This window comes from Phaeodactylum tricornutum, chromosome 1 (assembly GCF_000150955.2).
Source record: "Phaeodactylum tricornutum CCAP 1055/1 chromosome 1, whole genome shotgun sequence".
In the NCBI taxonomy this organism is placed as follows: domain Eukaryota; phylum Bacillariophyta; class Bacillariophyceae; order Surirellales; family Neidiaceae; genus Phaeodactylum; species Phaeodactylum tricornutum.
Genome location: NC_011669.1, coordinates 359,462 through 377,806, shown reverse-complemented (window position 1 = coordinate 377,806; position 18,345 = coordinate 359,462). Strand labels below are relative to the sequence as shown.

General features: G+C 46.6%; 10 protein-coding genes across 10 annotated transcripts; 5 read left to right on the top strand and 5 right to left on the bottom strand.

The window, feature by feature from the left end:
* Positions 1 to 732: 732 nt before the first annotated feature.
* Positions 733 to 2,820, bottom strand: PHATRDRAFT_9185 (predicted protein; the record flags this gene model as incomplete). The annotated part of the gene is made up of 4 exons (XM_002176535.1): positions 733 to 912; positions 973 to 1,780; positions 1,868 to 2,199; positions 2,515 to 2,820. Coding segments are annotated over 4 exons (1,626 nt in total), but the record flags the coding sequence as incomplete, so codon positions are not given.
* Positions 2,821 to 3,774: 954 nt separating this feature from the next.
* On the top strand, positions 3,775 to 5,132 carry PHATRDRAFT_42543 (predicted protein). The gene is made up of 2 exons (XM_002177043.1): positions 3,775 to 4,272; positions 4,352 to 5,132. Exons 1-2 carry the CDS (start codon positions 3,937 to 3,939, stop codon positions 4,994 to 4,996), a joined length of 981 nt encoding a protein of 326 aa, XP_002177079.1. The 5' UTR covers positions 3,775 to 3,936; the 3' UTR covers positions 4,997 to 5,132.
* Positions 5,133 to 5,285: 153 nt separating this feature from the next.
* On the bottom strand, positions 5,286 to 6,253 carry PHATRDRAFT_31559 (predicted protein; the record flags this gene model as incomplete). The annotated part of the gene is made up of 2 exons (XM_002176534.1): positions 5,286 to 5,924; positions 5,999 to 6,253. 2 exons carry the CDS (start codon positions 6,251 to 6,253, stop codon positions 5,286 to 5,288), a joined length of 894 nt encoding a protein of 297 aa, XP_002176570.1.
* A 612-nt stretch (positions 6,254 to 6,865) lies between these two features.
* On the top strand, positions 6,866 to 7,606 carry PHATRDRAFT_31558 (predicted protein; the record flags this gene model as incomplete). The annotated part of the gene is made up of 1 exon (XM_002177042.1): positions 6,866 to 7,606. The coding sequence occupies one exon, from the start codon at positions 6,866 to 6,868 to the stop codon at positions 7,604 to 7,606; it is 741 nt and encodes a 246-aa protein (XP_002177078.1).
* A 470-nt stretch (positions 7,607 to 8,076) lies between these two features.
* On the top strand, positions 8,077 to 9,216 carry PHATRDRAFT_42542 (predicted protein; the record flags this gene model as incomplete). Its single annotated transcript, XM_002177041.1, has 3 exons — positions 8,077 to 8,950; positions 9,023 to 9,107; positions 9,184 to 9,216. Exons 1-3 carry the CDS (start codon positions 8,154 to 8,156, stop codon positions 9,214 to 9,216), a joined length of 915 nt encoding a protein of 304 aa, XP_002177077.1. The 5' UTR covers positions 8,077 to 8,153.
* A 481-nt stretch (positions 9,217 to 9,697) lies between these two features.
* PHATRDRAFT_31556 (predicted protein) lies at positions 9,698 to 11,134 on the top strand (the record flags this gene model as incomplete). The annotated part of the gene is made up of 1 exon (XM_002177040.1): positions 9,698 to 11,134. The coding sequence occupies one exon, from the start codon at positions 9,698 to 9,700 to the stop codon at positions 11,132 to 11,134; it is 1,437 nt and encodes a 478-aa protein (XP_002177076.1).
* A 90-nt stretch (positions 11,135 to 11,224) lies between these two features.
* On the bottom strand, positions 11,225 to 12,442 carry PHATRDRAFT_9342 (predicted protein; the record flags this gene model as incomplete). The annotated part of the gene is made up of 2 exons (XM_002176533.1): positions 11,225 to 11,501; positions 11,571 to 12,442. The coding sequence occupies 2 exons, from the start codon at positions 12,440 to 12,442 to the stop codon at positions 11,225 to 11,227; spliced, it is 1,149 nt and encodes a 382-aa protein (XP_002176569.1).
* Positions 12,443 to 13,542: 1,100 nt separating this feature from the next.
* hCDK2 (predicted protein) lies at positions 13,543 to 14,628 on the top strand (the record flags this gene model as incomplete). The annotated part of the gene is made up of 1 exon (XM_002177039.1): positions 13,543 to 14,628. Exon 1 carries the CDS (start codon positions 13,585 to 13,587, stop codon positions 14,626 to 14,628), a length of 1,044 nt encoding a protein of 347 aa, XP_002177075.1. The 5' UTR covers positions 13,543 to 13,584.
* A 336-nt stretch (positions 14,629 to 14,964) lies between these two features.
* PHATRDRAFT_42538 (predicted protein) lies at positions 14,965 to 16,324 on the bottom strand (the record flags this gene model as incomplete). Its single annotated transcript, XM_002176532.1, has 3 exons — positions 16,156 to 16,324; positions 15,984 to 16,045; positions 14,965 to 15,655 (listed from the first exon to the last, which is right to left on the bottom strand). Exons 1-3 carry the CDS (start codon positions 16,294 to 16,296, stop codon positions 14,965 to 14,967), a joined length of 894 nt encoding a protein of 297 aa, XP_002176568.1. The 5' UTR covers positions 16,297 to 16,324.
* A 1,133-nt stretch (positions 16,325 to 17,457) lies between these two features.
* PHATRDRAFT_51345 (histone acetyltransferase) lies at positions 17,458 to 17,985 on the bottom strand (the record flags this gene model as incomplete). Its single annotated transcript, XM_002176531.1, has 2 exons — positions 17,458 to 17,820; positions 17,902 to 17,985. Coding segments are annotated over 2 exons (447 nt in total), but the record flags the coding sequence as incomplete, so codon positions are not given.
* Positions 17,986 to 18,345: the final 360 nt, after the last annotated feature.

The window sequence follows — 18,345 nt, the reverse complement described above, 5'->3', positions numbered from 1 at the left end:
TTGCCGCGTTCACACATTCTTGCGTATCGTATTTGTATACATTCGGAAATAGTGGGAGGTTCAGAATTTCCTCTTTGACGGACAAGGAATCCGCTTTGCCATGCCTAAAAGTGAGCCATTTTTTTTTCCAACAACCCGAGGCACTCACAGTCAACAACAAAAAATACGCACACGGCAGCATTCGTCGGCTTTCAACTTACGATTATAAAAATAACTAACCGTAAAGAAAGTGCAACAGTATTTTCTAGCAGGATAATAATATGTTGTCCGTTTGCCGCGTTCACACATTCTTGCGTTTCGTATTCGTATACATTCGGAAATAGTGGGAGGTTCAGAATTTCCTCTTTGACGGACAAGGAATCCGCTTTGCCATGCCTAAAAGTAAGCCATTTTTTTTCAACAACCCGAGGCACTCACAGTCAACAACAAACAAGACGCACACGGCAGCATTCGTCGGCTTTCAACTTACGACTATAAAAAAACTAACCGTAAAGAAAGTGCAACACATTTTCTAACAGTAAATTATTGTGTATCAGTCCAGAGAAATGAAAAGTGACAAAAACAGGTGGAGCAACAAGCCAACACAGGCTTGACTGTGTTTTTGCGCTACCAAATAGCAAAAAAATCAAAGAACTTTTCTGCAACCGACTTGCAGTTACTATGACGTTTCTTGGCGGATGGAGGAGCAACACAAAGCTTTCAGAAAAAACGGACACATAGTCCTCGGGAACTCTACTTGACAATTATTGGAGCAGGTCCTGAATCGGGTACTGCAGTTATGATCCCTACACCACGGACACGGCCATCACGGAAAAGCATTCGCATTCCGGGGCGAATGTACTCCGGACGTTGACTGAATTCAAACTTCACTTTAGCACGAGAACCCGGACGAAGCACAATCGACCCAGCTTCCTCATCGGCATCGGCAGTGGCGGCATGACTAGGAGGAAGACCAGCAGCATTGTGATTGACTATTTCGATACTTTTCGCAAAAGCACTCTGTCGCACGTTAAGAATATGGACGTAGGCCTGGTACGATCGACGTATTGTAGTTCCTTCTCCCTTGAGGACACAAATTTCGGCGTCGAACTGGCGTGTAGAGGTTGGGCTCTCCTCCAAGACTACCATTCCGCGCCGTAGTCGACGCTTCATATCTTTGTTCAAGGCAAGGGCCAAACACGCAGACTGGCCAGCAGTAACGTGGGCCGTGTTGATGCGTGCGATGTGAGCCGACTTGGCAACCGTCTTCATGAAGCTTCCATCATCGGTAGGCCCGACATAGACATGGCAATTTGACCCTACCTGAAGCTGTCCTGCGTTCACAAAGCCTGAAACCACTGCACCAACACCGGGTACATTGAAAATGTCTTCCACCAAAAACTCAAAAGTGCGCTTGGCCTTATTCTCGTGACGCCGGCGTTTTGGTAAAGCAAACAACATCTTCTGCAACAGATCCACACCTTCTCCTGTGACACATGAAGTCTCTATCATGGGTGCCAGAGTGTGTAGTTTTTCAATCACTGTCTCAATATCTGCTTCATTGCGGACGGCGAAGGGCTTTTTTCCAATCTCCGGTGAACGTAGCATCTTCATCACTTCGTCTTTTGACGTTTTGAAAGCATGCTCAGGACAGCCGTCGATCTTTGTAAACACCACAATTACGGGAATACCAAAACTACAACAAAGATTCAGATGGTGCTGTGTCATATGTGTCGGAGGGTGACGGCTATTGACCAAAATTAGTGAATAATCCGCGAACCCTGAGGAAACACCGTGAATTCTGCAAAAGGAAAAGAAAGTCAGACAAATTTGGCTCTCGTAAACATTCACTTGCATCCCCTGGCCTGCGCATCAATCCATTACATACGTTGTCTTGAGATATTTCTCATGCCCCGCCAAGTCCATTAGTGTAATAACTCTATAAGACTCGCGCGCAACTTCATCTTCAGTCTTGCGTTTGCTCCCACGGACTTGGTCACGACCAGTAATTGGTTGGCCAGAAGACCGAAATCCCATCAGGTGTGTCGTCGCCGTCGAGGTACGGCCGCTTTCGATCTCGTGACGGTGCTTCATAATCGAAGTACGCGATTTGCCGCGACCGTCGTCCAAACAGGATGTCGTCAATGTCCCAATCAGAGTCGACTTGCCTGCATCGACGTTTCCAACAACTGCAACACGAATATTCCGTGCCGACAATGTCTCGCCTACATTTGGTCTGTGCTCGCTATCGCCGCGCACGTTTTCCTCAGAATTGCCATTGCCAATGTTTGCCTCTAGTGCTACTGAATCCGACGTGGCTCCGCCCTCTATTCCTTTTTCCAACTCATTTTCCGGCGCCGTTGCATGCGCAAGGTCGGTAGCGGATATTGGCGTAGGATCCAGCAAATGTGTTTCTATTCTCTGAATGGTGAGTTCAGCGCGCGTAAAGGCGTCTTTTTGTAATAATCGTACGCTGTCGTCTTCCTTTTCTTCTTTGTACCCCATAGCGTCTCCCAATACTGAATTTTCTAAAACTGTCACGGGATACACTGATTTAGCACAAGCCACAGCATTCCCATCCTCACCCAAATCTACTTCGCCTTGAACCATTTTGCGTTCCCGAACTACCGCATTCAGTGAGCGAGCAAGGCACTCCAATACCCTACACGATTCCGCGATGTCGGCGTAGGGCAATAATGAGTGACAACCATCATCTTCGACACCGACACGGTACACGCCGATACCGTTGCCCTCGTCCATACGGTAGGACATCTGAGTGGCTAGAGATCGCAGCCGTGCCGGATTTGTAGCTTGAACACGTCGTTTGTATTCCGTGTTACCTTTCTGTGATATTTGTAAAAGCGGCAGAGGCACGACACAAAGGGGAGAACCAAGTCCGACAGAAAGAAGCAAAGTCGTGCAGGGTAAAAGGGAGCAGGTCCCGGCGTGAGAGAGACGAATACGAACGCAACGTAGAAGCGTTTACTAAGCTTTGCCATGCAGCACAACCTACTACAAGATACAGGGATTTGTCCTGGATTCTACTCAGGAAACATCCGTTCATAGTTCCATTTCGTTTTCTAGATTCGTCCTCTCCGGATCAGTTGACTGTGAAACAAACTCACCTCCTGTTCTGGTTCCACGACCCCGATGGTTCGCTTCACCGAATCTTCCACAGACACGCTTGAGAGTTTCCGTTCCATTGTATGATCCCGAACTTGCTGGAGATTGACTTGGAACCGATTGGAACTGCTGTTATGTTTCACAGACAGTGTGCTAACTGTAAACCAAAAGTTTTCATCTCTTGTGCGAGTCCGGGTTTCTGTCGGTTTGGGTGCACGATTTCGATGCAGGTTTCGTTCTGCGTTGGTAAAATAACCTGCAAACACACAAACATCAACATCCGGTTGGAATCCGAAAACGTGACGCCGATGACGAGGTCACCGTTTAGAATACGATGGCGTGCTGGCTCGCGTTTCAATAACCGGTACTCGATTCGGTTCTGATCAGTCGATCGAATCGTCGATCAGTGGACGTCTGTCCATGTTCACGTACATTTAAATGTGAGTTTCCGCAAAGCAACGATGACGTCATCGATTCCGTTTTGCGCACGTCACAGAGGAGAGTACGTGTTTGAAACCTACCGCGCGTCTCTCGGTTGTAGTCTGCCGCTCCCTGGATCGCGAGAAAAAAAGGGCACGGGCACGCACCCCGATGCGTGGACTTTGGGAGTGCAAGACTCGACGGCAAGGTGTGGAGGACAGCCATGAATAGGGAACGTCGGTCACCGCGGTTCGTCTTTGCCGCTCGTTTGCTTGCTATAACGCAGCATCAACAATCCCGTCCTGGAACAAAACGAGAACTTTGCGAACAGTATTTGTCCATCGATACTTAGGTCTATCCAGTTCGTTCCACAACAAGTAGCGTTTCCAATTTAGACAAGACTACGAACAAACGATGCGAGTCAACTCTGTGGTATTTGGCCTTTTGGTGTTCTCGGCCGTCAGCGATGCCTTTACAGGCCCCATGAGAAAGGCCTCCGTAGCTCCTCCAAAAATATCTATTACTCGGGTGTTCATGTCGGAGGAGAAGGAAAAGGAAGATCTAACTTTGGTGCCTTCGGCTCGTAAACAGATCGCGTTTGACGAGGCCAAGGGACGCTTCTTCGAAACGGACATTAGTGATGCCGATTGCATCCCCGACGAGGAGTTCTGCATTACGGACAATGACTCGGGAAGTATGATCCGTTTGACAATCGAAGAAAAGGAGCGTATTTTCTTGGATGCTCTCCAGGTACGTGCCACTGTTCCGCCGCCAAATTTCCTCGGTGCGCAAATGATACTCATACCCTGTTTTTGCATCGCCTTGTCAGTCGTACTACAACAGTGGCCGCAAGATGCTCAGCGACGATGAGTTTGATCTCCTTAAGGAAGATTTAACATGGAACGGGTCGCCCATGGTTGTCATGAACCGAAAGGAGGCAGCCTACCTGAATGCTATGCAGGCCTACCTCAAGGGAGATCCCATCATGTCCGATTCCGAATTCGATTCCCTTAAGCAGGATTTGAAAGATGAAGGCTCAAAATTTGCCGTCCAAACCGAACCGAAATGTTACATCGACACAGGCATCTGCAAGGTTACCTTGCAAGAGGACAAATTTCGATCCAATCTTTTGTACCTTCCTGCTACCGTCATTGGTGTCGTTGCCTGGATTGGATTTGGCTTTGAAGTTCTGGAACCGTTTATTCGCATCAACCCGGTGGTGCTCACTCTCATGGGTACTCCTTTAATTTATCTGGGTGCCCGGACGTTGACAGAAGAATTTATTTTCGAAAACAAATTCCTCGCCTACGGTCCTTGCCCAAGCTGTCAAGCTGAAAACCGAGTGTACTTTGGTAACATCTTGGGAGTGGAAGGCTTTACCGACGTGGCCAACGCCAAATGCCCAAACTGCAAGACCACCTTTACTGTGCAACGAAACACACTTCGTGCATCCACTCTTCCCAAGGAGAACTAGATCGTATGTCTTACATTTCAAGGTTAGTCGTGCTTGTCTGAGTGGGAAGGAGAGGTTGTGGCTAACTGTAAACGTGTGCTAAACTACGCTTACTCGCATGGAACAATCGCAATATAGTAGTAACCGGTTATTAATAAAGAGCGAGGACCATAATAAAGGAGTAGCAAAAATTATACCTTACTTTCGTAGCGAGACCTCTAAATGAAGAAGATAACACACTGTTCTTATAGAGGCACCTGCCTAGCACGAAAGCAAACTCATCAGAAATATTTGCCTAAGAAATTATCTACTACAAGTATAATACCGAGAAGAACAAAACAATAGCAACAACTGTCAGAAACAGAATTGTCGACAGTTGCCATCTATCTTTTGTTTTCAGAAATCTCGCCAGCTTGCCAAGAACCATACCCAGTTCTTCCTCCGCTCGATCCAAATCTTCTTCCATTTCTGTTAGTATTTTGTTTTGCTGACCTATTTCGTCGTGAATGTTTCCAGCAATATGCCCGACACGTGTAACCGCATCATCAAGCTCGTCTAGCGTCTCGTCCTGATGCTGCATGAGTAAAGATGTTCGTGCTTGTGAATTAACAATGAAATTGGTGTTTTCTCGCTGGCCATCTGTTTTGGCGCCCAAGACGGCTGCACCAGCCCGACGCAGCGCTTTGGCCCGTTCATCTGACATCATTTTTGCCTTGACAACTTCAGATTGGATGTCATTTTTGGCTCGATTGAGCCGATCTCGACTTGTCTCCACCAGCATTTGCCGATCGTAGAGCTCTGCATCCGAAATGTGGGTGAATTTGGATCGATCTGTCTCCACTACTTGCACCGTCATATAAACGTCCTTTAATGTAGATTCCGCGTTTTTAAACCTCCGCTTCAGCTGCTTTTTTGCTTCTTTGAGTTCATTTGTGTTCACGGCCGTGTCCTAAAATAACTCGGCAGTGAGTCAACCGCTACATAGGTGTGGAAGTTGTACCTTGAGGTTCTCTGATTACATACCGTTTGGTGTACAATGCGCAGATATTCCGCCAATCCCTCATCGACCAATTCTAATTTTCGGTTCATGTCCTCACGAAAAACAAAAAAGGGATCTTCACTTTCGTCCCCGTTCCCGCGTAAAGGCTCAGAGAGAGCAGAGGAAGGGCCTTTTCTCGACGAGGAAAAGGAAATTGAAGATGACGTCTCATCCGCATCGGCATATGGCAGTGAGAATGAGCCTTTCATTCCATTCTCCTCTATCTTGGCGTACGACATTTGTTCACAGGAACTCGTAAGGTCTTTTGAAGCGTGAAAGGAGGAGCAGGTATCGATGGAATACTCGTATCGAAAGGCAGTTGACAGTTGACTGTTGCAAAATGGGGAGCCGTGTTTCTCTCGTAGTGAATTTGCCATTGAGTGTATGGGTAATCATGCGTGGTGTCCATTGTCTGTCGCATACACTATCTGTAAAACCTATCAATGTCTGCAGCATAAATCGAGGAGTATCAGGTGAACTACAGAGCAAAACAAAGCGAGATTATCTAGACACATAGGGAGAGACCTTCTAAACTTGTGAATACTTATGGAAGAGCCAGCCAATTAGACACATTTGAAGACGATCAAACAGCGAGAAGGATGTGGGAACACGATGAACTGTTCCGTGGAGAATGCGGCGACCACGCTCATTTTGTTTGTCATTCATTGTCAACACTATCGATAGATTCTCACATTCTAGCAAAGCTCTAACTTTACCTATCGTCCACTTAGTAATGGCGCTAGAGAACGCGTTGGCGGTCAACAGTATTTTTCTCTGCCCACTTGCATCAGACGTTGCCATTTTCAATCCATTTCTGGTGTAAAACGTCAGAGTCGACTGATCAGGCTGAAATGTCGTTAGACTTCGAAGATGCTGATGGTGCACACGGTGAGGAAGAACTTGAGCATTCCAATGCTCAGCGCGTAAGTTGGAATGATCGCGGTAACTTGGGCGGCACAAGTCAGGACGCGAAGCATGATGACCCGTCCTTACTATCCAGTAGCGAAGGAACTGTTGCGCAGCATTGGCGGCAATCGCCTTTTGCTGTTGGAAGGACGAAAGCAACTTGGGCTGACGAACAGGCAGGATGTAGGAGATTCCACAGTCAGAACAGTGCACAGAGCCATTTGCCGAATGCTTTCCGATTTATATGTACTGGCTTCCTCTGCCAGCGCGCCGGCCGTGTTGGGAATATGATTGTACTGTACACACGAACTGAAGAATTCACACTAGACAATGGAGAAAGAGCTACTCAACAGAGACTTGTCTGTGTTCTGGGACCGTATTGGACGGTACTTGTGGGGGTGACATTGCCGCTGCTAATATTTCTATCTACTTGGACCGCACTGACGAGGTTACCGGAGCATGGTCTTAGTGTAATTGTCACATGGAGTTTGGCTACAGGAGGCCTTTTTGTTTCGTTGCTGAACGTGGCTTGTAGAGATCCTGGAATTTTGCGAAGACACTCAGAGCCACCGTCTGGAGAAGAAAACGAGTGGCGATGGAATGACCAGGCATTCACGTACCGACCTACCCATGCCCGTTACGACCCAGAATGTGCCGTTGTTGTGGAGCACTTTGACCATACGTGAGTCACAGGGGTTGCTGATTTCTATTTTTTTGCTTATGAAACTCTGACCATATTGACTTTAAATCTCAGATGCCCGTGGACTGGAACTGCAATAGGAAAGAAAAACATGTGCTGGTTTCGGTGCTTCTTATGCTTTGTTCTGGTATCCATCATATACAATGTTAGCCTGTTAACATTAATCTAACAGCAAAGTTTCAATTTACACTCATTTTTTAATATTTTTGATGTTTAAGTTAGTGTACCAGCATCGTTGCGGAACGCTTGGGTAGGCAGGCTTACATGAAGTTACACATAAAAACGTTTTCTGCGAAGACCAACTTTACCCTACCAAAGAGAGCCCTAGTTTGTTTTTATTTGTAGAATCGTACCGCTCTCTTTCCTGCTTAAACTCCACAACACAATGTTTGTACGCAAACCCGCGTTTGCCTGTGGGCGCTTTTGTTGACAGTGATCAATACTTGAATCGTTCAAACGGAGACCCGTCCTTTCCTGACGAGCGACGGAGACAATTCTCAGCATCACATTATTTCTTTTAGACCCTTACCAGCATGTCTCAGCGTAGATCTACCACCGGAATTAGCGAAAAGCCGCTTGCTGTGGTTGTAAAGGAATCCATGCCAAACAAGAATTCAGAGCCAGTGATGCAATCATCTTTGACACTCGACAACGATTCCGGTGCCGAAACGGAACCTCTGTCCGTCGAAAGCCGGTACCAAAATGAGCGAAAAAGCCTTCGTCTGAAACATTGGCGTGAGTCACCGTTTGCCGTTGGCTTGACAGAACCGACTTGGATGGAGGAGCGGATTCATCACCGTAGCTTTATGCATATAGATCACGATCTTCCCGACGATCAAACTGGGTGCTTGTGTTGCTCTGCTGCAGTATGTCCTCTATTAGGGGCAGGACGAGTAGGAAATATGGCGGTACTGCATTCGAGTACGGAATGGGTGGAAGAGATCGAGGAAGACGAAGAAACTGGAGAAAAAAGGTCGAGACGGTATACGCGACCCAGCCTCCAATGCGTCGTAGGTCCTTATTGGCCAATGCTTGCCTTTGTTACATACCCACTCATTATTGGTGTGTCGTGGTTGGCTTTTAAGAATGTTGTTTTACCGGGAACCAAACCTCTGGCGTTGATCCTAACTTGGAGTTCAATGACGATTGGGCTCATTGTGGCGTTGGCATGCACTAGTTGTCGCGACCCTGGTGTCCTTTATCGGAACGAGGAGCCACCAGCTCAGAACGAAAATAATTGGCGGTGGAGCGATCAAGCGCAGACCTATCGCCCAAGGAATGCTCATTTCGATTCCGATACAATGGTTGTGGTGGAAGAGTTCGACCACACGTATGTCCTCCACTTTAGCATTTCCGTACATTTCTATTGTAATCTCCTAACGCCAACTCCTTCCTTATACAGGTGTCCATGGACGGGTACAGCTATCGGGAAAAACAACATGATACCTTTCCAGTTGTTTGTGTGCCTTGTTTTTCTGTGCTTGACGGTAAGAAGTGCTTCTTTTGTACTTTACCAAGTCGTCATATTGATTTGATCTAATGGGACTTCTTTTTATTTCACAGCTAGATATCTTTATCATTACTGGTGCCATGTAAGCTTTACCAAACTACAAGTTCTCTAGCAAGTCTCGTCAGAGTCATTTTCAGAATAATTTGAGCTGTGCCTGGTTCTCTCTAGGTGGAAAGAAGTGTTGGAGTTGCTGACATCGAATAAGATTTCGTTAGTTCACAGGCAGGTTGAAGCTACGTTGCATCCCGCACGGACAGGCTACACTCATGTCGTGAATCTAGGAGAGAGCAATGGTCATCAAATGTAGTCGAACTAGTCATGGGAGTCAGACATGCTTTGCGCCATCGTAATGACCCAATATCAAAACAGAGGGTTTTTCCAAAGGTCCTACAGAACGTTCAAATCGCGTGGTCTCATCTAATGAACATAAACTGTAAGTCCAAGTCTAGATTTCGAGGTGCAAGGTCATCGTAGAAGCTTTACAGTTACTTGAGGACCTTCCACTGCTCAGTATATTTGCAGAGCAAATACATTATTATTACGAGACGCTTCGTAGAGGTGGGTGGAATGAAATCCGCTTTTTGTGTCTTCTTCGGTTTTCTTCCTTGTTTTTCCATCGGTACCGGTAACGCGTTGTCAGTTCCGTCTCGGTTCGATGAAGAACGCGGGCATGTTGTTCTTGAAACGAGAACTGAAGATTCGAATGCCGACGGAAGCAGCAGATTCCAGTCAGGAAGTAGTGAGCTCTCACAGCATATGCAAATTTTCGGGACCCACTCCACCGAAATCGAAAACAAAAAGAGAGGTCATCTAGTTGCTTTTCAAGCAGGTGTAGATTTGGGGCTTTATATCCAGAACTCATATCCAATTGACGCAAAAGAGGAGAGCACTTTGGAAACAGAGCGACGAAGAATGGAAGCAAACGAGCTCCGTTTGGATGAAGGAGAGAGTGTGACCAGTTACGACAGCGAAGCGCAACTCAAACAAAGTGAATCCCCGGAGAACAATCTAATTCAAGAGGAAAATGAAGATCTAGACGAGGCCAGAGAAAATACAGACTTAAGTGGGCCCGACGAATTTATGGATTTGATCGAGCCGGAAGAGTTGGACCATGAAAACGTACCAAAGGAATTTGAGGATTTACCTATGCCAGAGGAGGATGAGAACTTATCTGAGCCTATTGAAATTGAAGACTTGACAAAGGTAGAAGACAAAGAATCAATCGAACCAGAGGCAAACATGCCTGATGCAACTGATGCACCAAGTGGTAGCCTTCCCGCCGCGAACACTATGGAACAAAGAGAATCTAAAATTGATGCAAATGCTACAGCATCACCTTTTGTAGGGAATCCCGAAGTTGACAAAACAAATTCCCCGACACAAGAGACAGGAGTCCTAAATGACTACAAGAGCTCTGCTCCTTCAGTCTTCCCCATTAATGATGCTAAAATGACAAGATGGCCGACATTTTCTCCGTCGGTAGACGCATCGCTAGAACTCCCAACTAAAGGCAATGGAGAAAGCGACGTGGCTATTCCGGTCGGTAGTAACCAAAACCAGGACTCTTCCAGACCTACAGAGAATAGGGACTTTAAATGGCCGCACGAACCCAACGAGCAGTATGAAGCCCCGGATTACGATCCGATCATCGATGGGGACAAAGAAAACCTTGGCAACGAGGAGCCATCGACTGAAGATCCCTTCAAACGCGCGGAAGTGCAGGCTCACGCAATCATCGAGGATAAAAACGCTGTTGTCGTGGCTACAGTCCTAAGCGTCACTGGTTTCATATTCATGGTGTTCATTGCTCAGCAAATGATTGAAAACCCCGACGGCTGTTGTGCCTCTATTTGCCGGTGTATGATTGGATGTCTACGCCTCTTGTGTTGGCCGTGTCGGGCGGTATGCGGCTGTGGGAATAGGGCAAAGGCCCGCCGCACGCATAATTTGATTGTGAATGACAACAATAGCTATGGATATTCACACGATCTAGAACTTACCTGAGACGTTCGACTTACCGTTGATACGAAAAGTATAAACTTACAATAAAAAGCATTTTGCATGTATATATACATTGCGTAAGAACTTGCAGAGTTAGACCTCGTCTTCGTGATCGTCATCCCATGCTCCCGATTCGTCAAACTTTTCAGCAGCATCCGCCCTGAAAGCTGTCAAGCCAGATATCCCTGCCAAAAAGGAACCCCCTGACGACTGGCATGTTTGAAACACGAGTTCTACCTTATCGTGCAGATAGGAATCCACGACACCAGCTGAGCATGCAGTGCAATGACAAAAAGCCGGCACGGTCGGCGTCATCATGGTGTAAGTTACTAGCGAGCCTCTTATTTGTTGCGGAATGACACCGAGTGGGCTTCCTGATTCATTCTGCGAGACAGTTGGCATAAAATTGGACGTTCCGACAGCAGGGGCTGGTGCAGACAACCCATCAGCGTGATGCAGCAGTGATACCATCAACTCCACTGCCATTGAGCTAGCAATAGGAGCTAAGCCAGGGCGAGTGACAGTGCATTGTTGGTCCACCGTTCGATTTTTCATTGAATTTTCAGGAGCAACTACATCATTGCAAAAGTAACAGCCAAAGCGACGTCGTTCCAGGAGGCCACCACCGTGCCGCATCACCAACCAGCTATCTAAACCAAGCGCTGCATTGATCATGGTTTTACCGTAGGTTGCAGCCATAAGTGTCGGCAGCCACCTCGACTCTCGGGTGTCCGTCAATAGAAAAGCTACATCACAAGGTTGCATAAGCTGATCGAGTGCATTCACAGAAGTCTCGATAGCTTCTCGAGTTTCAATGTGGCCTGGCATGGGAATTGAAAGCGTAACGCCTTTGCTCTGGACATCAGCTGCGATTTCTTTCAAAGCCTCTGCCGCAGCTTCTGCTTTTGGGCGTCCACCTCCTCCATCTGCATGGCAATCATCGAGCGTAAACAAAGATTGGCGCACCGGGTTCGAATAACTAACCTTCCCGTAGTCGACGAACGTGAAGTTTCGTACACCCCAGCCAAGTAAAACCCTCGCCACCGTACAGCCAAGAGTTCCCGCTCCAATAATGAGAACTTTTGTCTTTTGAAGCTTTTCAACTTGCAGGTCTGGTAGCATCCGCCATTTCATAAGCTTCAGATTGAGATCGGCAGCTTGAACGGCTAAATGCCGAGAATCAAGCAAGGGACGAAGATTCACCCAGCGAGGTCCTGGTTTTGCGCGAGTATTCAATTCCCAACCGACTACCTTGTAAGTTGGGGCGTCTGAGATCTTGGAGTCCTCGTTCCAGTCGTATGCAGTCTTCATTGGTATACTTAATTGAAGCAAAACACTTTCACTCCCGTCAGCACTCGGATAACGACCGCTATCAACAGTTTCTATTCTCCGGAGTTGTTTCGGTCGATAGCTTATCACTTTGACTTTTGTTCCCCCTAATTTAAGGTGGAATGAAAGAAAGGCTACGAGATTCCGTAAGGGCCAACCCATGGGTTGCTCAGGTCTTACAGCCGAAGGGCCCGAAGGATCAAAATAGCCGAAGACAGGCTCCGATCCAACTTCTGAAATCCTTTCATAATCCTTGACGGACAGCGGAAGGCACTCATCATCCGTTATAATGAAGTACGGTGGAAGAGTGCTCTCCTGGCCGGAAGAGGACCGAGTGTGTCGCATTCTGGTGACACTTTCATCCAAGGCAGCAATCCTGTTGGAGCTCCATATATCTTCAAGCAAGTCCTGCCTCACTGCCCTAATAGACTTCCCTGGCCTCGTCATGAGTGCCGGGAACCCAAACCAATAAAGCACTTTGTGATTTTTGAGGTCTGCAAATGTCAACAACAGCACCCTTGTCAAACATGAAAGATTTCCCTCCAAGAAATGATCTCCAAAGTGGCTGTAGAGCAGCTCGTTTTTATCAACTTTTTGAAAGTCCTCGAGCGTATTGCATCCAACAAGCATCCCTTTGACGCTCACACGATCATCAGGGAATGAACCACAACACATTAAGGAATTCTCTTCCAGTTGCATTCGCACAGACGCTTCAACGCCATACTGAGCCCGAATTTCGATGGGATCTGTCGAAAGATGAATACGTTCGAGCTTTTCGCGACAATAGGCGACCCAAAACGGCGAGGCCACGGCCGAATTGAAAGGCACAAACTTCACTATCCACCCGTCGTCCATGCTTTTGTTAATATTGACAATGAGGGAAGAAACTTACAATCCGTCAATGAGCGTCAAGTGAGTCCAAAGCTTCACTATCAAACAAGCTGGTTCGACAAGATCAGAATCGCATTCTGTAAAACACCCGGAAACTCAAATTTCTGTTCTGGATTCAAGACCCGGATTCAGCTCAAATGAGAAAATCGACAATGTTGTACAAAAGAGTCGCCCACAAATAGGTTTTGGATCGCGACAAAGGCTGGCAGGAGCAAACGTGACACAAATGTAAGATGGAGATCAGAAAAAGAGCAAGAGATCAGAAAGCGGGTTCCGAAGTGGACGGCCGTAACAGACGGGAGACTGCGAATGGACGCTCCGTCAACGTTTCGGACTTGTACGAAAAGATTGGTCGCGTTGGTGAAGGAACTTACGGGATTGTCTACAAAGCACGAAATCTCCAAACAAAAGAGTACGTCGCGCTGAAACGATGTATTCCACACAACGAATCAAGTGATGGTTTTCCGGTCACTACTCTTCGAGAAATCCAATCTTTGCGAATTTGCGGTAGGCACCCCAACGTTGTCGCACTGGAAACAGTTGCCGTTTCGAAGAATGGCGTTTTTCTCGTGTTTGAATTTTGCGAGCACGATCTTGCGGATCTAATCGATCGGCACTATCAAAAGCATAAAAAAAGCCCTTTTCGAGAATCCTCTGTCAAAACACTTCTGATCCAGCTTCTTGGTGCCTTGGATTATGTGCATTGCCATCATTTGATTCACCGAGATCTCAAATTGAGCAATTTGTTGTATACCCGACGAGGGGTTTTGAAACTCGCCGATTTTGGTTTGTCGCGCCCATTTTCTTCCAGTGGCAACAACGCAGCGCTCACACCGCAAGTCGCTTCTCTCTGGTACCGTCCTCCCGAACTACTCCTAGGAAGCAGGCAATATACGCAATCAATTGACATATGGGCTACGGGATGCATATTTGCAGAGTTCTTGCAGGGAATGCCACTATTAAATGGAAAAACAGAAGCAGATCAGTTGAATAGGATGTTTCACACCCTCGGCGTTCCAGACGATCTCGAATGGCCTGATCTACCGGCGATGCCTCTTCTTCAAGACGGCACCATCAGGCTTCCTGACAGACAAACAAGTCTCAATACGTTATTGGATACATTTGCTTTTCTGTCGACAGAAGGTCTTCGCCTTCTCTGCACATTGCTTCGGTATGATCCGAACAGGCGAGGAACCGCTCGACAAGCTTTAACATCCCACTATTTTTCGGACCTGCCTTTGCCCACTACCGAAGCAGACATGCCGAAATTTCGGTAATAGGCGGGGTCCACACACACATCCTGTGTGGAAGTGTGCCTGGAGCATTGGCCTTTTAGTCTGGCAGCCTATGTGTTTTGTTATGCCTTACAGTTAGTTCCCACTTCAATTTTTTTAGTAACCTGGTTTTCCTGTAGTCTGCCATTTTGACGAGGTTTTCACAACTAATACGAAGGTCTATCAAAAGCGGTAGTCAATCCTGACTGCAAGCATCTCTAGGTTTCTGAAGGTATTGTTGTAAGCAAAAAAATGGCTTCGTCTCGCCGTATTCTTTATATGCAAAACATCGACTACCTAATATAATCCCTCGCTGACCCGTAATGAGACGCTCCACAATCAGGCCTGAGGCGCGGCGTTTTCCTCATCGGTATCATCCTTCTGATGCTTGGCTCCCATGTCTCCACTAACCTGCTGATCGCCTTCAACATCCGTGTCAATCAACATTGTTACTTCGGCGACGGCAAATGCAGCAAGGAAAGGTCCAACATAGTAGATCCAATACCAGCTTCCGACGACATCCGAGCAGCGGTCTCCGACCATGCACACAACCATAGAAGGTCCAAACGTACGAGCAGGGTTGACGCCACATCCGGTGAAAGGGATCAGGCAAATGTGGACGACAACCAAAATGAGCCCGATTGGAATGGCAGGAAACATCGAGGTGGCAATTCCACGCTTATCGAGCGCAGTCTGGGCGATCACAAAGTAGAAGAAGAAACTACCCATGAACTCGAGCAGAAACGCGTTGCCGGTAGAAATGCTTCCGTCAACCGTAGTTGATCCAAGGTCAAACGGAGGTCGAGTGACAGAATCAGCATCGCCAAAGCTCTCGAGCTTGGCGGTACTCCCCCAAACGAGCGAACTCGCGAGAAGAGCACCGAGAAACTGGCAGAACATGTAGCATGCCATCTTGGTGGCCGAGATTTGACGACGTAGAAACATCAAAAAGGTTACTCCTGGGTTCATATGACCACCAGTGAGGTGACCAATGGAGTGTGCCAGAGCCAGGATCGAAATGCCGAAAGACCTGTAAAACAATAAAGATATCAAAAATGTGGTTAGTTTCATAGGATACAGGTAATGGTAGCAGAGTATGAAATTGGCTGAAAAGAACCGGCGAATTCGACCAGGCTTTGCAATCATAAAATAGATAGGATGTCATTCCGCGGGACTATTCTCAAAGCACAACACACGCGAGGGTAGCATATGAAAGAGCATATCGTGTTACAGTCGACTGGAAATAGTACCTCTCGACGTAGAGTGAGATCTCGCATATTCTTAACAGTAAGTCAAACCAGAACCACACAAATCTAGCTAGAGAACAACGAGACATTTCGGATCTTCAAATAACTTACATGGCAATGGGCAAGATTCGTGCAACATCCTCGGAACCACCCTGACCAACGAGCGTGCGACCCTGGGCCGCAACAAAGGATACGAAAGAGAAGGAACGTCAAAGGTCAAATTGAGTATGAGCGCAATTTTCACTCGAGCAAGAGAGTATCCAAATGTGTCGCAACCACTTACGGTTGACAAAGCTGACAGGGTACCGGCATATACAAAGACAGTCGTCGCCAAGAACTCAACGAGACTATCGCGGATCAGACGCTTCCTGTTAGACGTATCGTCCGGCGGAGCCGTGTTCATGATGTTGATAATGGAAGCCATGGTGGTTGAGATCCGGGATCGATGAAAGATGTCTTTTCAGATTTGTGGCCGGAATGAAACCAAAGCTTTTTCAGAGTGAGGAAGCAGTTTGATGAAAAGATTTTCTCGAACAGAAACAGCTGGCGGTCGAGCCTGTACCAGTTCTACTCGATTTCTGATGGAACAATCCCGACAAACAGGATAGTATATTGAATAGCATTCCTGGATCGATTCTACCAGTACCGATTGATGGATCTACACGATTTACAAATAAGCCTTTTCTTTTTGCTTTATCATCCCCGTTTTCTAGATAGGGTTTGCTGTATCGACTCGGGTTCACTTCAATGAAATTCACCATAGACTATTCTGATAGGGATAACTAGGAGTGATTCAGATAGGTTGGTGCCCACAACTACACGTATATATTTCCGCGCGAATTCACAGTCAGTACCAGTTTAGGTGGGGTTGAGGACGTAACACGTAGAACCAGTATGTATTTGTACGTGATTTCAAAACACAATCGGCCCATAGCTCCATCTCTAGCCTTTTCTCTTGTTACAATGAAAAAGTTTGATTAGATAATTTCATCGCAAAACTCTTGCATATAACACACATTTTTAGCCCGCACAATCCATGGCATTCACTGTCAATTCTATATTCGAAATACATCTTCACATTTACCGCGACAGAGTTAGAGTGATGACTTACAACCGTATCCCTATTGGGTATTATGAAGCATTTTCGATTGCGAGAGTCTGTCACACCGACTCACAGTCAATCCCGAGAAGCACACGACTGTCATTTTGCGACGTAAAACGAAAGACATGGGCAAAGAGTCTCCGTTTGTTGGTCACAGTCAGCAACAACTAATTGTAGACGACGGGCGAGACAGTCACAAGAGGTTAAAAGTGAGTCGTCGCCGCGTCTTCTACGAATTACCAAGAAATACGTAAAAGGTCGGAAAGCTAGTTTTTTCTGAGCTTTTTTGCATTGCAACAAGAGCCATACCAACCGCTTGTTGGAACATCGCCTTTCTTGAGCTGAGTTTTGCTTAGATTAATCTCGTGTAATGATGTGTCCCTTCGGGTGATGCGGAAACTGCTCATCTTCTTAAGAAGCAGAAATGCTCATTAGCGCAACTGGCTCGTCCAAAGACGTTTTCTCTTCTCTGCCAAAATAACAGCGCATATCGTAGGCATCCTCACCATCTGCATAGTAGCCTTTTTCGACGTCGTTCACTTCGTAGCGAAGAGTCACGCTGTACAAATGAAAAGCGGCACGGTTTGATTTTCGAACATGAAGGCTGACATATTCGGATTCGAACACCTCTGCCATTTCCTTCTGAGACCGTTGCATCAATGCAGTTGCAATTCCTCTCTTACGATGTGTTCGTAATACGGAAAGCGAAGTTATATGCCCATGCCGGGGCTGACGTTCGTCCTCTTCCATTTTGGCTAAAACATATCCCACTATCTTTCCGTCAAAGTCCTCAGCAACCCAAAGTAACTGCGGCCAACTCAACAAATGATAAAAATAGTACTTCATCTATAAGGTATATAAATTCCTATTTCGTAAGAATCGCTTTACCATACATGGAAAGAGAATATTTCCGGCCTTCTTACATACCTGGTAGTTCTCTGGTAAACACCAAAGGTTGGTAGTCTGCATTTGTAAAAGGTCGTGAACGCTCGCCTGGCGAATGTTGACCATCTTGATTTTTATTTTTCTTCAAGTCTATCACTACTGACTTTATCGATCAAAAGGGTTTCCGAATGATCATGCGATGTCAGCGATGCAGGAGATCTTGAGTGGTAGCCATATCATGTTTTGACGATGGCGTTTTAAAAAAAGTACATTCGACGGATAGATGTTAACCAACAGTGGGGTACGTCGACAGACGAGCCCGCATGGAAACGCTCAACTAGGGCTATGTGAGTCCAAAGATCAAACTGCACCAATAACTAACTACGTGTAACAGAGGGGGACTCACACAACCACAGTCACTGGCAAAGCACAAGCAAAACTAAAAACAAAAAAAACAAGTAGTCCAGTGAAAGGTGCTACAAGTGA